The sequence below is a fragment of the Pavona decussata genome, unplaced genomic scaffold, assembly GCF_977016875.1.
Source record: "Pavona decussata unplaced genomic scaffold, jaPavDecu1.1 SCAFFOLD_87, whole genome shotgun sequence".
NCBI lineage: Eukaryota > Metazoa > Cnidaria > Anthozoa > Scleractinia > Agariciidae > Pavona > Pavona decussata.
Genome location: NW_028145504.1, coordinates 864,921 through 877,500, shown reverse-complemented (window position 1 = coordinate 877,500; position 12,580 = coordinate 864,921). Strand labels below are relative to the sequence as shown.

The following is a 12,580-nucleotide window of genomic DNA, read 5'->3' as shown; positions in this document are numbered from 1 at the left end:
CGTATTTAAAGCTGAGCAATTATTGTTTTAAAGCTAATGACAAACAGATTTAGTAACATCAACAAAAATTTAACAGCCGTTCTAGCTCGGGTTCTTCTTGAAACCACTCTTTTGCGTATATCGGCCAAATGACCCAACTCAGTTGTCATTTATAGATAGACCTCATTACATACCCTATACAAAAATTGCTGACATTTTAATATTCCTTTGTCGGCATTCAAATCAGCCTCACTAGCCTCGATCAAGATAAAATATTCTTTCGATTTTTGAACTCAAGAATGAGGTTAGTTTATACGTTAATTTGAATGCAAACAAAAGTGTCAGCCATTTTGCAGTCTATTGGGAAACACAGTGGAAACTATAAAGGTTTGTATGAAAATTGAAAGCCAAAATCTATACTTGGATGTATAATTTTGTAGCTTTCTCTATTTGAAAGCTAATATATGAGTCTAAAGAAGGAAATATTATTTTACAAATTACATTCTCTGTAATTAAAATCACAGTCCAGATATGCAGGGCAAAAGACCAGCTTTGGGAGGAAGATAAAAACGAATGATTTCAGTTTCAAAATGTATTGTTTCGTTGAGCTCATTGCTAGGTTTGGAATGGAAAAAAAAAAGATTCAAGAATATATATTTTGTCCTTAACTTTTCATACAAACCTAAAATGCCAGGATCAAATGTTGAACTTTACATATTCCAAACCTCATGTAAATCATGTTTTTGCTTATTTGCATTATGTTCGGCACATCTTAAGATTGACGTTTTAACTGGGCATAAGTACTGTGATAGGGTCTAATAGTTTTCAGTATAAGCACTTCAAGTACATCTAGTATTTCCATGGATTTAGAAAGTTTCCACACAATACATTCTTGCCTTTAGTGTACATTTACTAAGTAATCTAGAAAGTGACGCAGGATGACATAAGCTAGTTTTTATTTTGTCCCCAAAGATGAGAACGATTATCATGAAAAATAAATACAGTCAACTCTTGTTTGCAGACACCTCTCTATTGTGGACACCCTGATAACAAGGACAGCAGCCAAATCCCCGGCAGAAATAAATTACAGAGTTTGACTGAAATAAATTCCCGCTATTATGGACGCTTACTATTAAGGATGCTAATTCGCAGTCCCCAGGTTGTTCACAATAAAGGGAGTTGACTGTAAAAAGAATTAAAAGAAAATGAAAACTGGCCCTGCTCTGACCATTGGACATAGTATAAACTAGCAACTACATCAGTGACATATAATACTAGGCAAGTCTTATCTGCTGTCAGTATACTACAGGCTAGTCTACGCAAAACGTGTGTAATTGTTTTTATCTACTCCTTTGTTTGTTTGCTCCATGATTGCACAATGTTTCCATGCCCCTCTTATGCTCCTGGGAAGGAAACAGCTACTCTGTAGCCCAGGTAGATGTCAGTTAAAGAACCAGTCTTGCAACATGCCCTTTGACAAGGCAGTGCATCTCTCCATCCATATGTCAGTTGTTCAAAGCATGATTTGGCCTGATTCTCAGATGGTCTAGCAGCCACTCTCAGTGGCCGTGAGCAACCACACTCAGGGATAGTGTGAACTTTGATTCTAGTTTAACTACTTTAACTAATAAAGGTTTTCCGAAAGATTTTTGTACTTCAGTTTTGACTAAAACTTTAGCATCAGCTTATAAAGAAGAATAAGAAAACCTTGGTTAACTTTCAATCATGGATTAGTACTGATTGGTTTTTCCACAGCTAGACCCACGTACATGTACATTTTGGTATTGAAACTTAAATAGGAAACCTACTGGTATAAAATTGCTGAGGATTACCTGTTAGATCTTATCTAACGGGAGTAAACCAGGCGCCTGCAGACTGTGTATGATATCATTTTGGTGGTTGCATGAAAAAACATGATATAATTGGGTATGAGACATGTCATGTTTTGGTAACAAAGAGGACATTTGAATCTGAATAAATGCTAATTGAATTTTCCCATCCATTACTGCCAACTAAAAACAAGTTTGAGAATGATGTATTATTCTAGAAAGTGACACAGGCACACTCGGAAAAAAGAAATCTGAGTGCTCCCATCAGGAGCCGAACCTAAGACCTTCCAATTACTAGTTCGGATGCTCTACCTATTTCCCAATGTGTGAAACTTTATATCAATGTAAAAAGATTTCATCCCAGCAAAAATTAAGCACTTGTCCATGCCAATTTCATTTGTAAACAACTTACTTGGTTACCAAATTAAAACTGTGCCAGTCAAAGTTCAACTGTCAGTTTATAAAGCATGCCAAGCAATATCTTTCATACCTAATTAGATGTTTTCATGTAGTCATCCGCAATGCAACCAATGGGAGTTTATACCAAAGAAAAGAAATATTTATGGAAAGATTTCCGCACAGCCCCATATTATGTGCCGATCAACTCGAAACTTCAACATCCCCCCCCCCCCCCCCCCGGGCAAACCCCGGGCATTTGAACTTTTGAAGATTGGATCGTTCAACTTCCCGCCCCCTCGGGCCAAAATGGTGTTCAAATGCCCCACCTTATCGTCGGATTTGTCTGTCAAATGCCCCTCCTAAAGAACAATCGTTGTCGGCTCCTGTCATGAGTTACTACAAAAACCACAACTCTGACAACTTTAACATTGAAACTAATGATTGGAAATTGAATTTATTAAGTTAAAATGAGTTACCCGCTACGTAGACTGTTCGAGTGGCAGGGTATTCTGCAGTTTAAGCCAAAGGGGCGGTTTTTCATTCGACAATGTTTTTTTTTCTTTAACTGTTCACTGCTGTTAAGTGTTTTATGGCTATTCTAAAAACCTCTGCAGACACAAATGCGGGAGAAAGGCGCAGCTTGACTCATTGCATAAAAAACTACATCGTTTAAAGAACTAGAAATAAATATTTTAAAATTAGTTAGCCGGCTAAGTAGAATGTTGTTCGAGCGGCAGGATATTCTACAATTTAAGCCAAAGCGGTTTTTCATTTGACAGTGTTTATTTCTTTCACTATTCACTGCGGGACAAAGCCGCAGCTTGACTCATTGTATAAAAAATCTACATCGTTTATATACAATCTATAAAAATAATTAATATTTAAGCACTCTCACTTTTGAAGACCTTTTTTGTAAGCTTTTTTTGTAATGCTGTATCTCTTCCTTTAAAAACTCTTCCATCTCGTCCAAACACGTGTTTATAGCTGTTAGCGACTTCGGCGCCCCCTACAAAAAAGCGATTTGAAACCTGACACTTCCGGTTCAATTTTCCCCACCCCACCCAAGTAAGGTCAAATTCCCCACCCCCAGGAAGGCCTTACCCGTCAAATTCCCCACTCCCGGGCACAGAAAATAGTCAAATGCCCGGGGTTTGCCCGGGGGGGGGGGGGGGGGGGGATGTTGAAGTTTCGATTTGATCGGCGCATTATACATGCACCACTGTCATACTAATTCTTTTCCCGACAAACAACAATTCAAATAATGTATACCTAATTAATGTATGGGGCCGCGAGGAAATTTTGCCAAATTTATCCCCAACGCTATTACATGTAAAAACCCTCAGAACACCCGGTCCTTATAAAGAAAACAACGTCATGTAAGTGTCATTAATAGTCCTTCACCAAAACTTCTTGTGGTTGCTGGCCAAATAAGTGACGAATCCCACAAAAACTGGCAGAGAGATGAAGCTTCTGACCATGTGATAGCTGTTCCATTTGTCGATGGTCTCCCGTATCACAGCCTCACTCTTCTTCGAGGTGATATCTTTATCATAGATGGGATCAATGGAGTTCGGCTTCAGGATGAAAATGGTGTAGGGGATGATGGACGCCAACAGTCCTCCACCAATGAGGTATGGCAGCCCTTTCTTTGGGTTACAATAGTAAGCCCCAGCACCGGAAAGGGCGGATACTAACGCCAAGCGACTCTGAAAGACTTTGGCTCGATCAAAGCTCTCCATCCATTCTTTGTGACATGCCTTCGTGTCGTTGAGGGTCATGCGAGCTGGATGTTCCACTACATTGATGTACAGCGCGCCTCCAACAAACACACCGGCTGCTACGGTTGAAAGCACTTCCAGGCAAGGAAATAAGTCTTCAGCGTCGAACCCCATCACGAAATTGCTGTGAAAGGACTCGAACCAGAGGAACACCCAATCTGCGCAATCAAACAGTGCGCACACTTTTCTCAAATTGCTGCTTTCCGAGCGTGGGCGCGAAGTGAGAAGTCACGCAACCATCTGGAAGAATTCATGAAATTTTGCCTTGTTGACAAGATTTAATCTCGTACCCCGATCTCAGTCGTCGGTTCGGGAATGTCGAAATGTGAGATCTCCCCCCCGCCTGACCGTGGGAGATCTGGGTACGAGATTAGACAAGATTGCCATACGGAGCTTGAGCCCGCAGTACGAGCGGCAGTCAAAACTGGTTATCCTACGTCATTAGCAAGTGACACTTCACTGTGGACTAAATGACAATACTATCGAATCGCCGCTCCAGTTCTCGAAAATGGCCTATTTCTCCAACCCAAAGCAAACGCGAAACCACTAGATACCTTTCCCCAGCATTCTGGTACTTTCCACACAGCCACTTAGCTTCACTTAGTGAATAACACCTCACAGCGTTAAAAAGAAGGAGAGCGAAAAACCTTGACAACCGCGGCCGTCCGACGCGGGCAGTGCTTTTAAATGAGGTACTCCTTATTGCGCTATTCTATGCGTTTAAATATAAAATATAGCACGAAATAAATTAATAAATATGTATACAAGTATACAGAATAAAATTATTCACACGACTGTATACGCATGATTTTTAGTTTGCTGCTTTATGATGTATCCGCGAAAAAGTTTCAATTTCTATTTTTCATTTGGTTGTAATGGTTGATAGCATGCATTACTCACTTTTTTCGAATCACCGCCCCGAGCTTGTTGTGAGTTATCAGCGAGTGAGCCGTCAGTATCTTTTTTAGCTGAGAATCTGAGTCTCACAACAAACATTTCCAGGCCAGATTTGGGAACTAGTACTGGAACTGAGTTCGCACAACATGTACCTCTAATATTTGCTAAAATATTATAAATATCTACCTCTTGCTCTGAGTTTCAAGTTCAGATTCAAAAATCCAACCAAGAAGAATAAGGTAGTGAACTGGCCCGCAGGTAGCGAGTGCTAATCTGGGCGGGCCAGACTTTCAAATCACTCTATTGCTAGTTAGTAGTTAATTAGTAGCTAGTTGTTAAAATTTCACTTATTTACATTTAGGCATTTCACCTATAAATTTAGACGTGATTCCTGTTCTTGTTATTCAGATTTATGAGATAATCCAAACCCTGATTCAAAACAGTAATAAGTTTAAGCCCCAAATTCGCATTATTTCCCTTACTATTAAAACTTTACACACCTGTCAGACAAGTAGACTTCATAAAACTGCAGATTGTTCAAAAATCAAGAATAATAAATTTAAAAATTCTAAATCCCATCAATTATTATATCTTCCTCTTGACCCAGAGTTTTTGAACGGTTTTTGTTGTTCCTCATTATTAAAGCCAACACTAAAGAAAACCATATTATGTTAACTGATATTAGTTTAAGTGTTCAGTAATAATTATTGTTATCAATGTCCAGACAACCCTTGGCACTTCATTATTTTTTATCATGTTTGAAACTCAATGCACAAGGAACAACCCAAACTATAATTGTGGATGTGACGAGCTAATGCCAAATTTCTGACAATGGCTACATCATGATGCCCAATAATAATAATAATAATAATAATAATAATAATAATAATAATAATAATAATAATAATAATAATAATAATAATAATCTTTTGTTAGGAAGCTTCCGGTCACTTAACATGGTTTTCAGAAAGGTCCTTGATGGAACTTTGCAAGGATATATCCTTCAGAACTTATCCACAAAAGCTACTTCGAAACAGCTATGACAGCTAACACATTCATCTCACAGCCAGTATTCCCATCAACCTCATTATCGGCCTCCCAACTGATTTAGCTTTCTCCACATGCTCCTGTCTACCATCCCTCATTCAATGAATATACTGTAGATGTTATCAATCACATGGGATCTATTTATGTTTGGCTATTTACTGTGTTGCATCTACTGTTTCGAGTCTCTTGTAATTGCCAAAGTCATTCTTCTCTTATTTAGTTTTGCTTATTTTTATTGAATTGCCACAGAAGCCAACAAAATATACAGAAAAAAACAACGACAACGTAGAAAAGAAGAAGGGGTATGGGAGGGGGAAGTAACAGGGCTTGGTCCAAATTGACAACTGCTCCATATAACTTAGAAAGAGAAAAAACACCCTGAAAACAAAGTCAACAAGAACCAAGAAAAAATAATAATAAAAAAATTTATAGGTTATTCCGGGAATTTTTTCATTATTCAATCAGTTAATAAAAATTAAATTTTCACAGGCGTGCATTTCCTTCTAATATTTTGTCTGGCTTTTTACTTTTGCTATTTCTTTGTTACCCTATCTAAAACTCGCCCTACATTGTACCTTCCACCTCTTGCTCATGGCATTCACTAACTTATTAAAAATGTCTGATGTTTGGCATCCATAAATTCTTACTCTAGGTCAAATGTTGGTTGAGGGGGGGGGGGGGGGGTCTATTTCCCCCCTTTCAATCTCATGTTTGGGGTTCCACCAACTGCAAACATTTTATTTTAAATGCAATGGGATACCAAGAGCACTTGCTAAGTTCTGTTTTCTCCCATAATTTTAAACTGCGCAAAAATATTCCTGTATTAGTGAGCACTACCCAAGGGAAACCCGAGTATCTCGGTGCCTACTATTGCTTGCGCAGTAACAATAGTAGGCACCGTCCTTAAAGACATTTAACATTTGACACTCTCCCACCCACGCACCCTGTCTAAGGGGTGATGGATCTGGCTGGCAATACATTTACCAATGTTGTTCAATTTGTATAATTTCTTTATTTATAACAATTTAATGGCACAAATCGGTAAATGAAAAGTAAAAAATATCTAAAATAGCCATGAGAATAATCTGTAAAATTTTAGGGTAAAAGCACCTCATACTGAGACAGATCACCAATTACCAAAACAAAAAATGTAGGGACAATAAATGACAATAAAACTAGGCATAAAGTTAGTAAGTTAATTAATGAAATTATTTAAATTATAATGAAATCACATATGTTGGTCGGTGAGCGAAGAGTCCAGTTCACAGTTGATCGATATAGCCTTCTTTTTCCGTTCCGAGCTATTGCTGGGCTGCGTTTCAACATTTTATAGGCACTGACAATAGCCGCACACTTTAAGTGTCTTTTTGAGCTTTAAAATAGAAGTGCTGTAGGAGGATTGCAAGCAGAGGACGTGGGAAACTCTCAGAGATTTATACTCGTTGTTACCTAGCAGAGAAACAGATCGGGAATTTGTATCCCTAAACACTACAATTCCCACCTGGCGAGATCAGTCTCTCCGAAATGTAAGAACAATTTGAAAAGCATATTTCACAACCAGAATGTAAGCAAAAGCTGTCCATAAATTGTACGACGAGTCCAGTCGGCCAAAGGGTCGGAGTCTTCACTGTGAACCTCACGCGGCGAAGATCACTATATACTGGTCATTCAACCGAAAACAAAACGACACAGTAAATCGATCAATACTTATAGTCGCCGTGCTACGTCGTGAACTCGATAAAATCAAAAGGACGAAACAGAAAACCACACTGCAGGCCATGCTAAATATTTTTCTTGCGCTTTCAATAACCACTTCATGTAATTTCTCTTGCTTGGCACAACCAATCACAGAGCGCAGATATCAATGACGTATGAAAACTCAGTTTTGACCCGTTGCTGAAATCTGATTGGTTGATTTAAATTTCAGACGCGCGGACCGTATGGCAGGTGTATCACGGTAGAAGTAGAGTAGTCTAAAACGGAAGTGCACTGGCACTGAACGATTTCTTCTTAAACGAGAGTCACATCTTTAGTGTACAATAACTCGAACATTTCGCCCAGGACCAGAAATATATACGGTTGGTCGGGCCCGGTTGGTCATTTAATTTAATAGGGCAATTTTGTGACACGCGAACAGAGGATCTGGGAACTCATGACATCATCATCATCATCATCACTGGTTCACTCATGAAAGTCAGCCGGTACAATTAACAACCTCGAATACACTCAAGCAAGTCACACAGGAGTGTGGATAAGATTCATAAGCATACATATAAGAATAAGAAGTAACGAAGAGACAAAATTCTCTGTTACTCCGAGTTTTGTGCTCACGCACTCATCATTCAGAAAATACTGTCTGATGAGTGCGTGAGCACGAAACTCGGAGTAACAGAGAATTTTGTCTCTTCGTTATATCTTCTTATTCAAAGCTCTACACTTAAAAAGTGTATTGAGCTCTGTTTAACGGCTTTAGCCACTTTATTACACGTAAGCATACATATATAATTTTTAGTTTAGTAGAGTTTATTTTGATCACAGAACATAGAGAACAAATTGAAAAGGGAACTTTTACATCGGCTCTGAAAAATATGCGTTTCTCCGCTTGTTAGTCACCTTCACACTGTCGCAGCCGTACGCCTGAAATGCTAATCGTAGATGTTGACGCTCCTCGGTTTCGTTGTCATTTTGTTTACAAAAACAATACCATAAAATATTTGAACGTCTAAATTATTCAATTCAGGGATAACTCTAGACAGGATATGGATAAATCATATGATATCTGGGCGCGCCATGCAATCATTCAATAATTATTCGAAATCTCCTTTCAAATTTCTGAACTTTGAGTCAAAATATCTGTGGAAAATATACGCGTTCAAGACGGGGCTCTGGAAGATTTAAAGAGAAACATCTGCCTCAAAAAGTCGGGTGTTATAGGCTTTATTGCTTTCAATTCTTGAACTATATTCTTTGTACAACACATGCAAATGAGATAACCACCGGCTGTACAAAGGATGCATGAAGCCGAAAATAAACCACACCAGTTCAAAATATACTCAGTCAAGTCCCAAGCGTAAAAAAAAAACGAAAATAAGACGTTATAACTACTGTCATGTGTCTGAAAAGTAACGAAATAAATTGGAAGAGATATTTAACCAGTATCACGAGAATCACGACAACACCCTACGTATCCGACGCGAGCAATTTTCCCAGTGAAAAAGCGTTCAAAGTTGAAGAAATTCTCGTTCAATTGTACACTAAGTTGTAGACACACCAGGCTAGAGCTGACAAATCGACGACAGTGCGAAACTTGTGAAAAGTGTTCCATTCATCGACTGTATCCCTAACTTCACCCGGGTCCTTCTTGCCAGCGACTTCATAATCATATATAGGATCAATGACTCGAGGCTTCATGACTATTGCAGTGTACGGTACATTACACGCCAACAATCCTGCTGTAATAAGCCAAGGTTTTCCTTTGGTCTGGTCGATAGCGAATGCGGCAATTCCACCGGCTATCGGTAATAGCGACGTACCCGCCATCAAATATTTCGCTCGGTCGAAGCTCTCTCTCCACTGGCGATGAAGCGACTGCACGTCATCAAGTTCCATCCTTGCTGGGTGTTCCACAAGGTTAATGTAGATCGCACCACCAGCTATAACTCCAGTAGCGACTGTAGATGCGAATTTCAAAACCTTGAGAGCGTCCTCGGCCTCCATGCTTCAATAAAGATTGATTACGATTCACGACACAAGTTTTGCCTTCGCGCGCGATGTCCGTTCCGGCTCGCAGTCTCAGTACAGCTTACGTGAACAGACACTGGTGAATTTAATTACAGAAAGGGTGGAATTTTTAATTCATGATAACAGCTGCATAAATTACACGCAAAGGACGTAAACACAAAAAGTAATAAGAAAAAGAAAATAGAAAATGAAATAAGTTCAAAAACATAATATACTGATAGGAAGACAAAAAGGAATTCTGTTATAGTAAATCCGGAAGCATGTTTGCGGCTTCCGAAATTTGTGGGGCTTTCATTCAGGCGGTGGGCTTTAATTTTCGAAGGAGCTTATATCCGGAATTTATCGGTTGGTTCCAGTATCATTGAACGTGGAATATCCATCTACAGTCTAATACAATGTGAAATACGTTTATTCACCACTTTTGCAGGCTACGTGTAACTGAATTACAGTGGGGGTCAGATTAGTGAATTATATTTATTACAAAATGAAATATATATATCAACGCAAAGAGCGAAGATTATGAGAGTCCGGCATGGAAATAATGTTTAATTTGTTTGTTCTGTTGACATACGGCTAACTGGTGCAGAATTACCATAGCACAGATTATAACCGTGGTGTACGTGTGTAACTAGTCTGTAGTCTAAACCTTGGTCTCTTTTGTGAGCGATTTTGAAGGAGTTTGAGTTCGCCGTTGACTGTTCCATATATATCGCTCACAAAACCGCTTTTGAGGTAAAAGGACGACTATATACCACAGATAAGGTAATTCAACGTTTGTTTATCATTGATTTATATACATAGTTAGCGATATATCGCTATAGGTGAAGCAAACGGTAAATCCAGTGCATTTACTATATAATAACAATCGGCTACACAGACACATTGTGTGGGCCCCCTATGGTTGATATGGTATAAAGCGCCGCGCCAGCCATGATTCCCGTGGTTATTGTTGAGGCGAGTTTGATTAACTTCAAAGTGTCTTCTGGTTTCATTTTACAGCTGTGTTACTTTTGAGGTCAGTTTTCTGTCTGAGTTGAACACAAGATGGATCGTCACAGAATCCTCGGCTGATTTGCATACGCTATTATTGTACCAGGGAGGGATCACTTACGCTTTTTAAATTAAACTTTTCTTTGATATTCCCTTTGAACTTTTGACCCATTCACGTCTCAGAAGTGAAAAGAAAATATTTTATGGTAAAATTTGGAGAAATAAGCAGCACTATAGTTTAATTAAGCTGCCGGTGCATGAAAATTATTTGTATTGTTACGCTGCAAGGTTAGAGCGGGGCTTACATTGTACATCGGCTCTAGGACTGAGAAGAAAGGAGACGTATTTCGTGACTTGTTACCAAATGAAACCCCTGCTGTCACAAGTTGCGTGTCAATAACCTGCCAATGTAAATTAATTTCAACCGTATCTTGTCCATTCTACCTTCAACAAGATAATGACCAATCACAATTTCGCTTTCTCACCAATAAATTTGGGAATAGACGGCTTGATTTATTTTGATTATTTTCTGCATGCACACAAGAATTTACGTTGCTCTTGGCCTACCTGCCCAAGAACCTAACCCTTTTCCATTATTGACAACTGTCACAGTTTTTCTTTGCTCCTAAAAATTAATTTAGGTCATGTCACGCTATCACGCCATGGGTGGTGTAATGTGATTGTATATTTTGACAAGCGGTTAGCGTCCCTTTGCCAAATGCTAATTATAGTAAGCGTCAGTTTATACTCTCTAAATTTTTTTTCGGCGATCAAAAGTGCAACCAAAACGACTTTGCTATGGCAAGCTTTGACGTGTCCGATTTGAATCCAGAGAAGATTTTTCTTCTGATCGAGTTCATCAACACGTTTCTTTGCGGCCTTATGACGGGCATAGCAATGTACGTGGTAGCTGTGGAGCAACCGTCACGAATGACCATGAAAGACCCTGTAGCAATTCACCGCCAATGGCTGACAAGCTTCCATCGCTGTGCCCGTCTCATGATGAGCCTGTCCGTGTTCCCTCAGCTCTCCGGTGTTGCCGTGTACTATATGGACCGTTCCCGGGGTTTTCCTTGGCTGATCGTCGCTGGCTTGCTCTTGTTTAACATGCCTTACACCTTGCTGGTTTTGAAGCCGTATTTCATCGATCCTATCCTTGATGAGAATACCTGCTCCAAGAAGGAACACGCGTATGTGGTGGATCGTGTTGTCAAGTGGGCTAGGGCTCATTTAGTGCGAGTTCTGATCAATGTTGCTGCCTTTGGAGTGAGCGTTTATACTGTTGTTTACACTTGACTGTGCATCAGACCTTGCGAGATATATCATTATTCATGAGGAACTGGACGTAAATCGCTTTCTGGCTTAACCTGAATACATAGTATCGGTTCATTTACCGACGGTAGCGCGGTCTCATTGTAACTAAAGCAGTTTAGTGTGCATTTACTCTGTTGAACAATTTTGAACTGACTTATGCTAATGTAAAATTCTTTCCTCACTTTCAAAGATAGTGCTTATTAAAGTATGTTGTTATAGTAAACTGTTGATTAAAAGCTTGCTAATGTAAAGGCTTCACTAATCCTTGATATAATTATATATAATTAGTTCATACTGTTGTTTAAAGTGCAGGTATTTGAAGCCGTCTTGTAGAGTATAGGAGGGTCTTTAGTTCTAAATGTGGGGAGCTGAAATCTCTTCACAGTTATCCGTTAAATGTTTGACCACTTTTTAGCTTTATGTTAACGTTTTTATAGTTATTCATCAACTTTCAATAATTTGTTTGGCTTCTTTTCTCACGATTAAGAAAATGCGGCTTTTCTCTGTTGACAGTTCAGGATTTTTGGCCAATTCCATCCAGCAATCCGGTTAAACTCCATCACTGAGCAAATCCCTGAATAAACCCATGATATTTATACATGCATG

At 39.1% G+C, this 12,580-nt stretch overlaps 3 protein-coding genes across 3 annotated transcripts; 1 reads left to right on the top strand and 2 right to left on the bottom strand.

Annotated features, from left to right (window-relative positions):
- Positions 1-918: 918 nt before the first annotated feature.
- Positions 919-4,126, bottom strand: LOC146474653 (uncharacterized). The gene is made up of 2 exons (XM_085116435.1): positions 3,428-4,126; positions 919-2,412 (listed from the first exon to the last, which is right to left on the bottom strand). The coding sequence occupies exon 1, from the start codon at positions 4,097-4,099 to the stop codon at positions 3,605-3,607; it is 495 nt and encodes a 164-aa protein (XP_084972561.1). The 5' UTR covers positions 4,100-4,126; the 3' UTR covers positions 919-2,412; positions 3,428-3,604.
- Positions 4,127-8,850: 4,724 nt separating this feature from the next.
- LOC146474652 (uncharacterized) lies at positions 8,851-9,753 on the bottom strand. Its single transcript, XM_085116436.1, has one exon. It carries the CDS (start codon positions 9,644-9,646, stop codon positions 9,173-9,175), a length of 474 nt encoding a protein of 157 aa, XP_084972562.1. The 5' UTR covers positions 9,647-9,753; the 3' UTR covers positions 8,851-9,172.
- An 828-nt stretch (positions 9,754-10,581) lies between these two features.
- Positions 10,582-12,225, top strand: LOC146474651 (uncharacterized). The gene has a single exon (XM_085116434.1). The coding sequence runs from the start codon at positions 11,459-11,461 to the stop codon at positions 11,954-11,956; it is 498 nt and encodes a 165-aa protein (XP_084972560.1). The 5' UTR covers positions 10,582-11,458; the 3' UTR covers positions 11,957-12,225.
- The last annotated feature ends 355 nt before the right edge of the window (positions 12,226-12,580 follow it).

Coding starts and splice junctions, on each gene's coding strand:
- LOC146474653 (XM_085116435.1), bottom strand. CDS start 4,099: ATGGGGTTCGACGCTGAAGACTTATTTCCTTGCCTGGAAGTGCTTTCA.
- LOC146474652 (XM_085116436.1), bottom strand. CDS start 9,646: ATGGAGGCCGAGGACGCTCTCAAGGTTTTGAAATTCGCATCTACAGTC.
- LOC146474651 (XM_085116434.1), top strand. CDS start 11,459: ATGGCAAGCTTTGACGTGTCCGATTTGAATCCAGAGAAGATTTTTCTT.